The sequence below is a fragment of the Phoenix dactylifera genome, unplaced genomic scaffold, assembly GCF_009389715.1.
Source record: "Phoenix dactylifera cultivar Barhee BC4 unplaced genomic scaffold, palm_55x_up_171113_PBpolish2nd_filt_p 000999F, whole genome shotgun sequence".
Lineage (NCBI taxonomy): Eukaryota > Viridiplantae > Streptophyta > Magnoliopsida > Arecales > Arecaceae > Phoenix > Phoenix dactylifera.
The window spans coordinates 23,072-39,392 of NW_024068353.1; the positions used below are offsets into that span (position 1 = coordinate 23,072).

The following is a 16,321-nucleotide window of genomic DNA, read 5'->3' on the forward strand; positions in this document are numbered from 1 at the left end:
AACTTCAAGGAGTGTTAAATTGTTTTGTATTGCAAACTCATTACATTTCAGAAAATTGAATATTTTATATACGGACACCTTTTTTAGCTAGCCTGATTATATGTCTATATTCATTTAATTGGTTAAATCAAGAGAGAGCTTTTAATTTGTATCTTCCATGGAGTTTAGGTCTTCACCTCAAACGCATATGAGTGAGAGAGAGTGAGAGTGAGTGAGAGTGAGAGAGAGAGAGAGAGAGAGAGAGTCCAGCTTCACCAAAACAATCATTAATACTTACACAGGACTTTTAGAATAGAATGAATGAATTATATTGCCTTTTTAAAATGTACTAATCTACAGAACTTTCCTTCTGGCAAATTTGCCTGCAGTGTCACAATGCTATTATTTCTTGAATTGCATGAATTAACTTCATCCACCATATATGAATTCGTATATTGCTTGCATACAGTGTACAATTGGCTTCTTCTCCCGTCAAGAAAGGAAAAATTTCATGGAGTTACACCGAGCGACGCACATTAATGTTTTCTGGGCATTTTCACATGCGGGGATCTTGACTCACGGAGTCCTCTTTCATGTGAAAGGAGTTTAGCAAACCTGCGAATATACACCAATTAAGTTCAACTAATCTTTTTGTCACAAATCTAAATTGTTAAAAGAAGGTAGCAACAAACAGAAATGATTCTCTCTACCTTCTAAGAGCATCTTTGTTTGTTCCTTCTCCATTCCCTACTGTTTCAAATACACCAGTCTCCAGGTTCACCCTTGAGACTGGTTTCTTCAACAACTGCTCACCCCTCTTAACGAGATCCTGTAAGTTGTCCTTCGTGGAGACATCAACAGAAGATACAGTCCCGTTCAAAGTATCATCCTACGTTTCCATTCAAGAGAAACCATGACATATAAGGCCTCATTTATAACAAAACAAGCCACCAGTTTTTTTTTTTTTCTTTTTTTTAATGCTTTCCTGATCACATGTTCATACCTCAATCCGAAGATAATTTGATTCAGACCGGAGGGCCTGAAAGACCACTGAAATGTGTATGTCAACCATATCAGCACTTGATTGCATAAACACATCCACCAATGGCGTGGATCCGCCACTCAGCAACCACCCCAGAACTCCCCATTTGCTAGCACGTTTTGCTGTGTACCTTTCTTCAACCTTTGCTGAACCGGTTCCTAATGATATAAGTAGAAGTTTGCGATAGTCCATAGGTCTGTAGGGGAAGTAATCTGGGTTCCCTTTGTGCACCTCCTTCGTTACTTCTCGAATCGCAATCAATGCCTGAAAGTTCACAATTAGAGAGCTTAGCACCATCAATCCATAAATCATAATCAAATTTCATCATCATGGTTTGATGCGTACATACTGGATTATTAGCAGCAACTCCTCCATCAATAAGGTGGAACTCTCTCACGTTCCCTTTGGCATCCTTGGTTTCAAAGTAATGGGCTGGGAGGTACGTGGGTGCTGCAGTAGTTCCAATGCAGATGTCCGAGAGCTGTGCATTCAGAATGCTCTTACGCTTCACCTGCAAAATTTCAGCTGGATGCATAAGATTAATGGATAACCAACCAAAATGATAAGAGATAGGGCTTATCTACTTTGTTATCAGTTGGCCTAGCTTTTCTCATTTTGTTCTGAACATTTTATCTGACCTACAGATGGAAAGCAAGATATGCACATTGTCAGCTACCCTTCAAGCACTTTGGAGTTTGGCAGTTATATATATACTGGTCATTATGATTGTTGATATAAAAAGAGTAACTAATATATTTTAAATAACACTGCTAAATCTGATTTGCTACGAAAAGCTAAGTATGCGACAGTTTTAGCCCATTTCAGGGTTCATGAAGTTCTCTAGAATAAAATATATAGTCAATAGTAAATCCCTATTACTTTAACCTTATATCAATTCTTCTTATAATTACAGGGCAACTGTGGCTTCTTTTTGACTTTGACTCTCTTTTGGCCTGATGATTAGAGAGTCCACATCAGGTTAAAGAATTGTTCACAAAATTTCATCTGCTTTCCGCCATGAATCCTTTCGACTATTTTTTGAAGGGAAAGAAGGTGATGGACCCCTTCAGCTACTATGTCACAGTCAGATGGTTTACACTTTTAGCTCCCAATCATATATTAGTATCTGTCGTCCTCTGTGCTGTAAGCAGAAGCATGGGAATGTAGATAGAGAAAATAAGATATACAGGATTAAAGAAGGATCGCACCTCATAGCTGGAGAAAATGGTAGGGTGGAGCCGCTTGATGTCAAAAGTTGGAATAACCACGTTAGTTAAGGTTTGGTGCAGTCGCATGCTTCCCAGATTTTCCCTGATAAGTTTATGAAGATATTTTCCATTGTACCTGGGACCCCATAGAGCTCTAACCATTCTCGTTATTGGAGCCAAAATTCCTCTAAAATAAGAAATTTATGAAGGTTTTTTTTTTGTCAGAAGTGGGATTTGAACCCGAAATTTATGAAGTATTAACTGGAAAATTCTATCAATTGCTGAAAAAAAGATTGTGCGGAAATATCCTTACTAGTTGTAATATACTTACCCATATTGTGGAAATATTTTTGGGCTTTCTGCTAGGTAGAAGGATTCTATGTCTTTTGCTGCGAAGAGTGGGCGATTATCTTCATCTGGTGCAGTTAACATTGCTGTCACAAGACCACCGGTGCTCGTTCCTGCAATCACATCAAAATAGTCGGCAATCCTTGCATCCTCGCCATCAAGTTTCTGCACAAATCAATGATAAAGGCCTCCTGAGTCATAGTTGTAAGGAAGAAACAGAAACGGTAATAACAGATGTGACCTAATTTAAATGTCTAAACAAGCTGAAACATCCAATGGAGAATCAAGGCAAGTACTTCTATTGCAGCTCGAAGTACATCATACCTGAAGTTCCGACTCTAAGAAGCTGAGGATGACAGCAGGAATAATTCCTCTAATTCCTCCTCCATCAATGCTTAGAATGGTTATCAGATTCCCATACGTTGGGGCCTGTATTAGATTGATGTTGGATTTTGATTTTTCCATCAAGACTACTTTGTAAGTATGAATTAGGATGGAAATTCTCAACACAAACAGTGTGCCTCTAAGAACTTTCAATTATGTACTGATAGAATTCTGCATATCAGAATGTGCTTTTATAGAAAAATAATTCATCAGTCATACTTCTGGAGTTCTGGTCCAAGTAAACTATCAACTACGTCCTCCATGGCCGCCTCAAGAATTTGACGACTTTTTGTATAAGCGTGTGGTCGTCGGCCGCCAATCTATCATTATGACCATACCTCATCCACTTCCAAAATTTTCTTGATTAAGGTACAGTGTAAGATGTCACGAGAGACTTGTAGGTAGGAAACATTCCATTGGAAGTTAGGTGGATTGCATGACCTCAGTTTGAATTGCTGTTAATCTATCCTTTGTTGACCAAGGGAGATCAAAGTTAGCATTCCAGAAAAATCATTTAAAGGAGGGTGATGAGATAGACGCTTAAGCGTTTGGATCTCCAGATATTCTTGTTTCACACTGGTTAGAATATTCAAATGTGGAACATCGATTTAGTGTCGGCACACAAGAACAAATTAATGCGTGTGGGCATCATATTGTAACTGATTCAACATAAATATGCATTTCGATGCTGCCCATATGCGCATAAAAGGAAAAGGAAACCCAAATTAATTGACATTGGATTATAACAACACAAGAGATATGGTCAAAAATTTTCAATTTTTTCAGGAAAAAAGACGACAGAACATTATCAGCACGAATATTTTAGTTTGGTATACCTATCAGAGAATCGGTGTAAAAATCACATTGAGTGAAAGAAAAAAGAAAAAAAAAACTGTTGAAATGATAATAATCCAGTTAAGTGACTTGTATATCACTTTCCTCAAACTCACTAAACAGTACATGACAAAGGAAAAAGGACTCAAAACAGAATGTAGCAGTTAATTTATCTTTAGAAAACCTATAGACATGTCGTTGATACACAAAGTCTCAATGGAGTGACACATGTCAGTAGAAAATGTTGTCCCTCGTATGTGCAGACCTTTTCTCTTGCTATTTTTCAACTAAATCAGCATTGTCTTTTGCTTTTTCCTTCACATGTCAGTGATTAGCTGATGAACTTCTATTCTCAAGATTTTAAATTTATATTATTATGTAGTTTGTCAGAGTAAATTTGTATAAGAAGAAAGACTTGGACCAAATTATCTTGCCGTACACCCTGAATACAACAAACTAGGTAAGAAACATCATCATGACATCAGCTACCATTTGATACTTAAACAGAACAAAAACATTTTTCTTCTCAAAAGGTTCTGCATGTTCAAAGATCCACTTGTACGTAGCATGCCCTCTGCATTCTTATCAATATATAATGTACTTATTAACTGTCTGTTAATTCAAGAGGTGGTTTTTTTTCCAGGTTATCACAGCATTCAACTTTATTTATTTATTTATTTATTTTGGCATCTTCATTGGCACCTTCAATATGTGGCCCCTCGGTATTACAGATTTACACTCTTCTGCCTTGTAATGCTTCAAGTAGTTTCCTCAGCATAGATTCCTTACTGTGGTGCATTGGTGACATTTAGACTCCATGGAGAGTCTTTGAATCTTAAACCGTGTCTTGAGATATTTAAATGAATGCAAGCATAAAATTGAATGCATCTATGAACAAACAAAGCTTATAAACTCTGAAGAAACAAATATACTTCAGTTGCAATATTCTAGAGTAATAACCAAACTCAAAGAGTCAAAAAAAATGATTAGCATATGATCAAAGATATGACGATGCATTAATGTTGTTTATTGAATATTCTCCGTTTCATTGGTGATGCCTGATAACACTGACCTATGGACATCGATTCATTCAAGTGACAGGCAAAGCTAAAATCATCTGGTCGGTATCTGCATCTATATAACTCAATTCCGATCTTTGCTGATTATTTTACAAATAAGATCATTCAACATGGGTATTTTCTTTCCTTATTAAACAAGATTGGATCTGTGTTCGTTTTAATTCTACACTATCAGTATGTTACCAGAGCATGTGCTTCTCTTTCATCTTCATTCTACGATGACCATATCATCTCAACAAGGAGTCTTCCAACCTAATCTGTTGGTTAGAGAAGTAGTTAATTTTCAATGAGGAAAAGATAGAAATCTCAGCATTACCTTCCCAAAAAAGGTGATTTTGTCCAAGTTCATGAAATAGAAAATGTTCAGACTCATGTATCTAATCAAGTTCATCGAAAAGAAGATGTTAAAGTGCAATTTTCTACAACTGAAATCATTAGTGTTGAGCTAGTTTCACAGCATAATGTTATTTTGGAAGCGGGATAACCTTGTAGTTGATAATAGCCCAAGTGTGATAGCTGAAAGTGCACAATTAGGACACCAACCTAAAAGTGGAAAAGAGCGTTCTGTTGATGCGGATGCAGTAGCGTTCAGTTACAAGTAGAGATCACAAGAACACAGGCACTCGTCCAACCAAAGAGAAGGCTACTAGCAAAGTCAGAATAGGGCCCGAATGGGCTGAAGTCGGCAGTCGCAGCCGACTCCAGCCCCATCGATCCACCGCCGCCCCTTCACCTCCCTCCTCCTCCTTCACCGGTGGTGGGCGTGCCATCCCGACCGAGAACCGCCGCCCAAAACTCCCTCTTCTCGCTCTACGCCGTCCGAGTGCCCTGTTTTCTTTGATTTCCCCTCGTCGCCGGAAGCGCCGCCGCCTCCGCCGCTTGACCGCCGGACCGAGCCACCCTCGGCCGAGATCCTCCCCTCCGTCGACTCGCTGGCGAGCTCCCCTTCTCCTTGTTTTTATTTTCTTAGATAATCTATTCTGGACCAAACCGAGAATGCTCTTGGTCTTCTTCCCCCGTCGGCCATTTGCCACTTCCGCCGGCCGCCACCGCGGTCGCCGCCGCTTCCGTCGCCGGCTACACCGTGCCGGACCTTCCGGCATCACCTCTCTCTCCTCCTTCTCTTCCCCTTCTCCCTGCTTCTTAGTTCACGGGATGAAAAACATCATTGGGCCGTCATTGGCCCATGTTCATCCAATTCGGGCCGGTTCACTGGGCCTGCTTGGCATTGCCATTGTGGGCCAAACTTGGCCCGAGTCAGCAATTTTAGGCTCTATTGGGCCGCGCATATTATGGGCCAAATTTAGGCCCAGTTCAGTCATTTTGGTCCTTGTTGGCATATCCATCGTGGGCCTAGTTCGGGCCCTGTTTATTCTGTTGGGCCATGTCAATTGTAGGTCGTGTACCTTTTGGGTCGTGGTGGCCCTGTTCACCATGTTGGGTCGTGTCCATTGTAGGCCGAGTTCGGTCCCTGTTCACCCTATTGGGGCCGTGTCCATTATGGGTCATATTCATTTTGGGCCTTGTTCACCTATTGTGGGACGTGTTTATTGTGGAACGTATTTATTTTGGGCCTTGTTCACCCATTGTAGTTGTGTTTATTTTGGGCCTTGATCAGTGATTTTGGGCCCTGCTCATCTATTGTAGGCTTAGTCCGTTCATTTTAGACCAGATACATTGATTGATTTAGGTTGACCCAGGCAAAATCTCTCTTTTCTTATTTTGGTCAAATCGGACTAAATAGGCCAAGCTTATAATTGGACCTAATTAGGTGGATCAGGCCCAAAAGCTAAACTAGCCTTAGATCATGTATCTCTTTCTCAGCAAGCCCACATTCTGACTAGATCTAGACCTTTTCCTTAATGGTTGATCCAAACCACTCGGACCGAGCCTAAGACTAGGATCAGACTAAATTCAGACTCGAGCTGAGATTCTCTCTCCTCCTTTTTTTTCTCTAGACAAGCTTGGGGATCATAGTATAAGCCCTATTCTTCTTGTAGCTCGGATCTAAGTTGACTCAATTTGAAAACCCCGAACAGCCTGGTACCTAGGCGGTTGACCAACCATTACTTTAGCCCCAACTAGATTTGACTTTTATCTAACCTATTGAATCCTCCTAGCTCAGACTGACCTGAGCAGTTGGGCACTATCACCCAACCAACTTGATCTGGGGGCATTAGACAGTAGTGTTCATTTTTGACTTTTCAAATTATATTAAAATTTATAATTTTTTAATGATATTAAAAAGGTCTATCTGACACATCTGCCTAAAGTAGGATTTAAAGCGGAAAGTGCTAAGTAACTTAATACTTCAAAGTGTATTTTCTAAATTCTTTGATAAAATAATAATTAGTTGATTAAATACTGATATTTTGTTTTGTACTTAGTAGAATGGGCAGGCATGTTAATAATTATTTTAAAATTATGTATATGTTATGAAATCTGCAAAATGTGACTGGTAAATTATGAAAAATATGTTTTGTATGTATGTATTTTCAGTGAGCAATATAATACCTCAGATTGGGGTCAAAGCATGCCAGATATTTAATTAAAATATAAAATAATGACTAAAAAATAAATCAAAAATAAACATATTTTTTATAAACTTTATTAAGTATTTTCATAAAAACCAATATTAGGATCTTAACATCAATAGGCTATGGCCACGTAACTCAGTGACATTGATTGTACAAAGTGCCAAAAACTACTATTATTAACCACCGGTCGCAACGGTATCCAAATACTACTATTCTAATCACCGATGGTGCGGCGTCGAAACCGGTTTCTTACAGATTACAAATTGACAGGGCCAACGAATAATTTTCATTGGCGATGCCAGATCCTAGCTATTCGCGAGCAATTGTTTAAAGAAGTTGCCATGTCTGATATAGCTCAAATCCAGCCTCCAACATATGTGGTGCAAAAATAAAATTGTTCTCCCAAGTGCAGGAGAATCGCACAAGTAGTATAACTCGGAAGTCCGAGGTCGATTCCTCAGGGAACGAAATATGGATTATTAGCGTAATTTCAGATTAATTAATTCAATAAATTCGTGGGTTAAGATGATGTTTTGCAGATAGAAAATAAATCGAATAAATAGAGAATCGAAGTTAGGATAGATTAAGATGGTGCAGGGATCCAGAATCTCCTTTGATAATATCAAATTCATGCGATAAATTCTATGATTCTTTTGTTTTCTTTAAGAATTATAAGCAGAAAATTTAATTATGGAGTATGTTCTTGATAACATGAATTCTTTTGTTAAGCATTCAACGTGCCTTATAACGTCAACGATGAATCAAATAATCGAGGAAGACATGTATCAATAAGCATAAATCATAAAAGAATTTTCAACATATAAGAATCATGGCATAATCAAAAGATAAATCGTATAAAGCAAAGGATTAGAATTTACATCATGAATTTGGTATACCAAATGATCTCCCTTCACCCATCACCTAGGATATCAGCCCTCCATCTTCCTCTCTCTTTCTCACTCTTTTTTCTTTTAATAACAGAAACAGGGCATCCCCTGTTTCTTTCTATATTTTTTTTCTCTTTTTCTTACTACTGCAGCAGCCAGGCTCCTCTGTTTTCTTCTTCAAATCGGAATCGGAGCTCCCCCCTTCTCTTCCCAATCCCAGCCCCTCTTATACTCATCTCCCCCCTCTATGGATCTTGGGGATGCACTGGAAATCAATGCGAACGGCTGATCTTGGGCGCGTGAGGTTGGAAGGATGAAGTCGCGGATGCTGTGGAGGAGGCGGACGGCTGGGCGGTGATCGCGGATGGCCGGAGGAGACTGAGGTGTGGAGGCTTGGCATGAATCCCAATCTTCTTCAAATGGATGCACAGAGATGCTTGGGAGTTGATCGCGGATGCTGGGAGATCGTTGTGAGAGGATCATGGACGCTGATCTCGGGCGCGTGAGGTTGGAAGGATGAAGTTGCGGATGCTGTGGAGGAGGCGGACGGCTGGGCGGTGATCGCGGATGGCCGGAGGAGACTGAGGTGTGGAGGCTTGGCATGAATCCCAATCTTCTTCAAATGGATGCACAGAGATGCTCGGGAGCTGATTACGGGCTGAAGCATGGGAGCGTTGATCGGGTTGTGAATGGACTCGAGGAGGAGCGGACGCTGGGAAGCCTCTGAGATCAAATCACGAATCCGGGAGCTCGCAGTATGCTGAAGATGGTAATGGATGAGGGCTGCAGCAGGATCTTTGGCATGTGTCACGGGAAGAGGCTATGGCATGTAGACATGTGTAGCTCCGGTGCAAATGTGCTTGGCCAGGTTCAACTATGCTCCTAACATCATTAGGCTTGGAGCCATGCCTTATCCCAAACTATACAAAATGCGCATTTAAACTCTTGATTTATAATAACCTTTGCACCACAAAAATATAATATTAATGCAACACTTTTATCATTATTTATTAGCAATAATATTAATTTAAGTGATGTGTAAATCGCACTTTTGTGCTCTCATCACACCCCCCAACTAGCTTATTGCTAGTCTCTAGCAATTCAGAGTAATTAATAACATGAGAGTACAAAAAGTGTCGGTTGACCCTTTGATGTTTTATTAGAACTAATTGTATAAAATTAAGTTAAGTACTCACTTTCGTAGGAATCACGATTGCACTTAGCACGTGCAACAAGCCGTTAAACCCCTAGGTTATCCTAGTGGACGAGTGTTGTCTCGTGAGGGTTTGCAGTGATGTTACCCACAAACATAATTCATAAAATACTATATAATGAAATCTAGGTTAATACACACGTGATATATATATTTTTCTCAAGCTTGGCAACTATCAAAGCAAGGGGAATACTAAAGTGTAGTATGCATAAACAGAATGACTTTCTTAGAGCACTAATACCTCCACCACAACATGATACCGCTTGAATTTTAGGTGCACTACTCAAGTTCGCAAGTGTTTACTACAGTTTATTAGAACCTGATCTATCAAATTTTCAGAATATCACATGTTGTCTACATTCGTCAAGAATGGTTCGTATGTAAAGAAAGAGCTATTAATCCCAACTAAATATCCAAAGTACACAAAGGTCCAATACAATGGAGTCAAACCAGCCATTACCACATGTCACTGGGTTCAGCCCGACCAACCCTATTCATGCTTTTATATATATATATATATATATATATATATATATATATATATATATATTGGAAACACATATGGTGATTACAATAGTCCAACCCCCTTAGGCTCTAGCAAGGTCCATGTAGCGAGTTTTCGGCCAATGACTCTTGATCCAGTTGGCTCAAGGCATTAGGTGTAAACACCCCTCGGGCTTAATTACTCGAACCAAACTACGCCACGAGGTTAGACTTGTCATCTCCTCATTTATTTATTTATTTAATTTTTTTTTTTCAAAATAGAGAAGGTAAACTGAACCATATAATGTGACTGCAACGTGACTATAGGTCAACCAAGATCGAAACATAAGGCACTTAGATGATCTAGCCGGGGTATTCAACCTCGATCTTTATGTGAAAACCAAATCAAGAACCTTATAGTACGGACAAGGATACTCGTACTTCTTTTACAGATATAGCTCAATAAAAATGCATTAAACAAATGTGAACTCCTGAGGCCTTCCTATAATCATTAAATACGTGTGTGGGGATCTAATAATAGGTCTCTAATCAGTCATAGTATGTATGTATTCCTTGCCTTAATAGTTGCACAAACTCAATATGAAAATATATGTGCATTTGCTAAAAAGAATGCAAAAATAATTTTTTTTTTTTTTGCAAAATAGTTCCCTCCCCCCAACTTAAACATTGCATTGTCCTCAATGTAATAGATACAAGAAAATTATAATGAAAGACAGTAGAGAAAATAACATTGGAGAGAAGAGGAATACCTTGAGCTGTTGATATCCAGAAAATGAAACCTACAAAACTAGAAAAATAATCCTAACTAATATACACATACCTTTGCCTTCATGTTCAGTCATAAGAAGGCTCCCCCAAGAAAAAGGAGTCTTCTTCATCTGCAAAATTCTCAAGAAAAGGTTTAAGTCTGTGTCCATTTACCTTAAAAATTCTACCATCCCGTGGATTCTCAATCTCAACCGCCCCATGTGGAAAAACAGTTTTTATAATGTAAGGACCTGTCCATCTCGATCGCAACTTACCAGGAAACAGATGTAAGCGGTAATCATATAAAAGAACATTTTGCAAAGGTTCAAAAGATTTTTTTAAAATTGATTTATCACGTAAGATCTTCATTCGTTCTTTGCAAATTTTAGCATTGTCATAAGCATCTCTGCGAATCTCATTAAGCTCGTTTAATTGCAATTTTCTAGCTAGACCGGCATCTTGTAAATCAAAATTCAATTTTCTAATTGCCCAATACGATTTATGTTCTATTTCTACGGACAAATGACACGCTTTTCCGTAGACTAGCCGGTGGGGAGACATGCCAAGATTGGTTTTGTATGCAGTACGATAAGCCCATAATGCATCTGATAGTTTCAAGGACCAATCTTTCCGTGATGGGTTCACCGTTTTCTCTAAAATACGTTTGATCTCTCGATTGGCTAACTCTACCTGGCCACTGGTTTGCGGATGATATGGGGTAGCAATTCTATGGGTGACACCATATTTTTTCAATAAGGTTTCGAAAGGCTTATTACAAAAGTGTTTTCCACCGTCACTAATTATGATTTTAGGCATCCCAAATCGTGAAAAAATATTTTCTTTTAAAAACTTCAGGACAGGTTTGTGATCATTGGTCTTACAAGCAACAGATTCTACCCATTTGGACACATATTCGACATCGACTAAAATGTACTCATATCCAAAAGATGGTGGGAATGGGCCCATAAAATCGATGCCCCAACAATCGAAAATTTCGATAATAGTAATGGGTTGAAGATGCATCATTTGCCTACGAGTTAGACTTCCAATACGTTGACATGGATCACATGTTCTGCAGAACTCGTGGGCATCTTTGAACATAGTAGGCCAATAGAAACCACATTGCAAGACCTTTGCAACAGTTTTCTTAGAGGCAAAGTGTCCACCACAAGCATCAGTACGGCAGAAAGAGAGTACGCTTTGTATATCATGATCCGGTATGCATCGTCTAAAGATTTGATCATTGCAATATTTAAATAAATAGAGTTCGTCATAGTAATAATTCTTTACTTCGCGCAAGAAAATTTTTCTATCTGTCGACCCCCAATGCTCCGGCATCCGGCTTGTAACAAGAAAATTTACAATATCTGCATACCATGGTATACTAGAAAGTGCAAACAACTGCTCTTCAGGGAATGAGTCCTTGATGGAAAATTGTGGCACTGAATCATGAAAAACTAATCGTGATAAATGGTCAGCAACCACATTCTCTACTCCTTTTTTATCTTTGATAGTGATGTCAAATTCTTGGAGTAGAAGTATCCATCGTATTAAGCGTGGTTTGGCCTCTTTCTTATCCAACAAATATTTTAGTGCCGCATGGTCCGTGAAGATAACAATAGGAGCACCAAGGATATAAGAGCGAAATTTATCTAAGGCAAATACTACTACAAGCAATTCCTTCTCGGTTGTAGTGTAATTCATTTGAGCATCGTTTAAGGTTTTGCTTGCATAGTAAATGACATATGGCTTATTATCCTCGCGTTGTCCTAAGACAGCTCCTATTGCATAGTCGCTAGCGTCGCACATAATCTCAAAAGGTAATGACCAATCGGGTGGTCGAACGATGGGTGCAGTGCTAAGCATAGACTTTAACTTTTCGAATGCCTCCTGACAGGTTTCAGTCCAATTGAACGGTGTATCAAGGGATAGGAGGTTACATAATGGTCGAGCTATGATACTAAAGTCCTTGATGAACCTCCTATAGAATCCGGCATGACCCAAAAATGATCTAACATCTCTAATCGTCTTGGGTGTAGGTAGCTTAGCAATTAAATCAGTCTTAGCTCTATCTACTTTCATGCCCTTCGATGAAACAATATGTCCTAAGACAATTCCCTTTGGCACCATGAACTGGCATTTCTCCCAATTCAGTATCAAATTCTTTTCCATACATCGAGCTAAGACAGCTTGTAAATGTGACAGGCAATCATCAAATGTGTCGCCAAAAACGGAGAAGTCGTCCATGAACACTTCCAAAAATTTCTCGTTCATGTCTTCAAAGATGCTGAGCATGCATCTTTGGAATGTTGTAGGTGCATTACACAACCCGAATAGCATTCGTCGGAAAGCAAATGTGCCAAAAGGACAAGTGAAGGTAGTCTTCTCTTGATCTTCCGGTGAAATTTCAATTTGATAATATCCCGAATAGCCATCGAGAAAACAATAGAAATCATGCCCTGCAACCCTCTCCAATACTTGGTCTAAGAAGGGTAGAGGAAAGTGATCCTTTCGTGTGACCAAATTCAGCTTTCGGTAGTCAACACACATGCGCCAACTCGTCGGGACACGAGTTGGAACTAGTTCACCTTGTTCATTTTCTACTACCGTCAAACCCGATTTTTTAGAAACGACTTGAGTAGGGCTTACCCACTTGCTGTCGGAAATTGGGTAAATAATACCCACGTCAAGCAACTTGAGGACTTCTGCCTTAACCACATCTCTCATTGTAGGATTTAACCTTCGTTGCATTTGCCTTGTGGTTTTGGCATTGTCCTCCAAATATATCCGGTGCGTGCAAATTAAGGGGCTAATTTCCTTCAAATCGGCAATAGACCACCCTAAGGCTCCTTTATGATTCTTTAAAACATCAATTAATTTTCCTTCTTGGTTATGATCAAGTCCAGACGAGATGATTACAGAAAAAGTTTTTTCGGGTCCAAGAAAAGCATACTTAAGTTCCTTTGGTAAGGGTTTCAATTCGAGCTTGGGTGCTTGCTCATGGGATGGTTCTATTTTCACCTCTCGAGGCGACAATCTCTCAAATTCTCCTTCTTTTGGTCTCCACCCATTGACCATCTTGATATCTAGATTATCCACAATAGGTGTGACTGACAAATTATTACCATTGGTTCCATTAGGACACCAATCAATTAAGCTATCATTGAATGGGTCGTTAATTGCTTTAGCTAACAAATAATCTTCTGCGATGGTTTCAACCCAATCAACCTCCTTACTCTCTTCGGAATCATTGGGTTGTTTGCACACATTAAAAATGTTCAGTTCTAAGGTCATATTACCGAAAGAAAGCTTCATGACGCTATTCCTACAATTAATCAATGCATTAGAAGTTGCAAGGAACGGACGTCCTAAAATGACCGGAATCTGAGATTGTGAGTTCGAAGCCGGATGTGTGTCCAATACAATAAAATCGACAGGAAAGTAGAACTTGTCTACTTGGACTAATACATCCTCGATAATCCCCCTTGGAATTTTAACTGACCTGTCAGCTAATTGCAAAGTGACGGAGGTTGGCTTCAACTCACCTAAACCAAGTTGGTCATATACAGAATATGGCAATAAATTCACACTCGCCCCTAAATCTAACAATCCTCGCTCTATCCTAAAGTCACCTATGATGCATGAGATGGTTGGGCAACCTGGATCTTTATATTTAGGGAGAATGTTGTGCTGCAAAATAGCACTCACATTTTCAGTTAAAAATGCCTTCTTCTTAATATTTAATCGACGTTTGACAGTACACAAGTTCTTCAAAAATTTGGCATATGAGGGTACTTGTTTGATTGCATCAAGAAGAGGTATGTTGATCTTTACTTGTTTAAAAAGTTCAAAAATTTCAGAATTAGGTTCGAGCTTTTGCAACGGCTTTAACCGTTGTGGAAAAGGTGGAGGAAAAGGACATTTAACTTTCTTGGTAGAAGTTGGGACCTCAACTTCTTCTTTGTTCCTTTCATCGACTTTGGGGGCATCAGCATTAGAAGTGACCTGCGGTCTCAATGGGACGGTTTGATCAATGACTTTCCCATTACGCAAAGTCATGATGCTCTTTGCATGTTCTGTATGCGAACTAGGAGCCGTATTATTACTACCGTGCACTTGTGGGTTAGGTTGGGGTTGAGCTGGAAGCTTACCCTTCTCTTGGGTACTTAGGACGGTAGTCAACATTGACAATTGGTTCCTTATGTCTTCAAAATTTTGAGTATTTTGAGCATTGATATTAGCTTGACCTTGTAGAAAAGTTTGTATGGATTGCAAGGTATCCTCGATATTTGGCTTTTGAGAAGGTGATGGTGCATAAGTAGGATGTGCAGGTGGAGGAGCTGAATGGTGTGACTGTTGAGGATGATCGTTTCTCCACCTAAAGTTTGGATGATTCTTCCAATCAGGGTTATAGGTATTCGAGTATGGATCGTTATAAGGCTTTTGGTAGGAGTTCATAGCATTTGCTTGATCGTGCAAGACTTCTTTGAATGCCGGTATGGTGGGACAATCAGTAGTAGTATGACCCGACATATCGCAGATACCACAACACTCGTTTCTAAGCTCTATAGTCTTGACAGGCTCAACCTTCCTAAGCTCAATTTCTTCTACCTTCCTAGTGAGGGTTGCCATTTTAGCGTGAAGATCATCCTTAGTTCTGAGGTTGTAAAGGCCTCCATGTACAGAGCTAGTAGGCTTAGGCAAAGACTTGTTGCTTCTATCCCCGTTATCCCAAAGTTGGGCAGTCTCAGCAAGGGAATCCAAATACTCCCATGCCTCATCAGGTTGTTTTTCTAAAAATCTACCATTGCACATGGTCTCTACAAATTGTTTCAACTGTGGAGATAAACCTTCATAAAAGAAGCTAATGGTTCTCCAAGTTTCGAATCCGTGATGAGGGCATGAGAGAAGAAGGTCTTTAAATCTTTCCCAACATTCATAAAATGTTTCATTATCTTTTTGTTGGAAATTGCTGATATGTCTTTTCAAAAAGTTAGTCCTTTGTGTGGGGAAGAACTTCTTTAAAAATTTTCTCTGCATATCTTGCCAATTTCTTATTGATCTAGGTCGCAAAGAGTTTAGCCATGTTTTGGCCTTATCCTTTAGAGAGAAAGGAAACAATGTCAGCTTGAGGACATCCTCGGTGACGTTTGGCACTCTAAATGTAATGCTCAATTCTTCAAAATCCTTTAAATGAAGATACGGACTCTCGGACTCTAACCCGTGGAACTTAGGCAGCAATTGAATTACCCCGGGTTTGATGTCAAAATGTCCTACATTATCAGAAAAAATTATGCATGAAGGCTGACTAGTCCTAGCCGGTTGTAGGTATTGTCTTGGAATCATAACATGGGGTTCTCGTTCTCGATTGTGGTGACTCCCCACATCTTCATTTAAATCAGCCATCTCACAAGGTGTGAGATACTGCGAAGGAATTTCAGGGGTATGTCCTAAGGGATGATCTAAAGTTGTACGACTTAATCGACCGGTGTCGTCCCTATTCCACTTTAGCATGCAAAATATTTCCCTCTTTTTTTTTCTTTTTCTTTTTTTAAAAAA

At 39.4% G+C, this 16,321-nt stretch overlaps 1 protein-coding gene and 1 non-coding gene across 2 annotated transcripts; one reads left to right on the forward strand and one right to left on the reverse strand.

Moving 5' to 3' along the window:
* Positions 1-269: 269 nt before the first annotated feature.
* LOC103724291 (patatin-like protein 2) lies at positions 270-5,999 on the reverse strand. The gene is made up of 7 exons (XM_039121170.1): positions 2,902-5,999; positions 2,561-2,742; positions 2,230-2,416; positions 1,371-1,532; positions 983-1,285; positions 690-868; positions 270-594 (listed from the first exon to the last, which is right to left on the reverse strand). Exons 1-7 carry the CDS (start codon positions 3,040-3,042, stop codon positions 516-518), a joined length of 1,233 nt encoding a protein of 410 aa, XP_038977098.1. The 5' UTR covers positions 3,043-5,999; the 3' UTR covers positions 270-515.
* Positions 6,000-15,647: 9,648 nt separating this feature from the next.
* LOC120107743 lies at positions 15,648-15,756 on the forward strand. The gene has a single exon (XR_005509405.1). It is a non-coding gene; the product is annotated as a small nucleolar RNA R71 (small nucleolar RNA).
* The last annotated feature ends 565 nt before the right edge of the window (positions 15,757-16,321 follow it).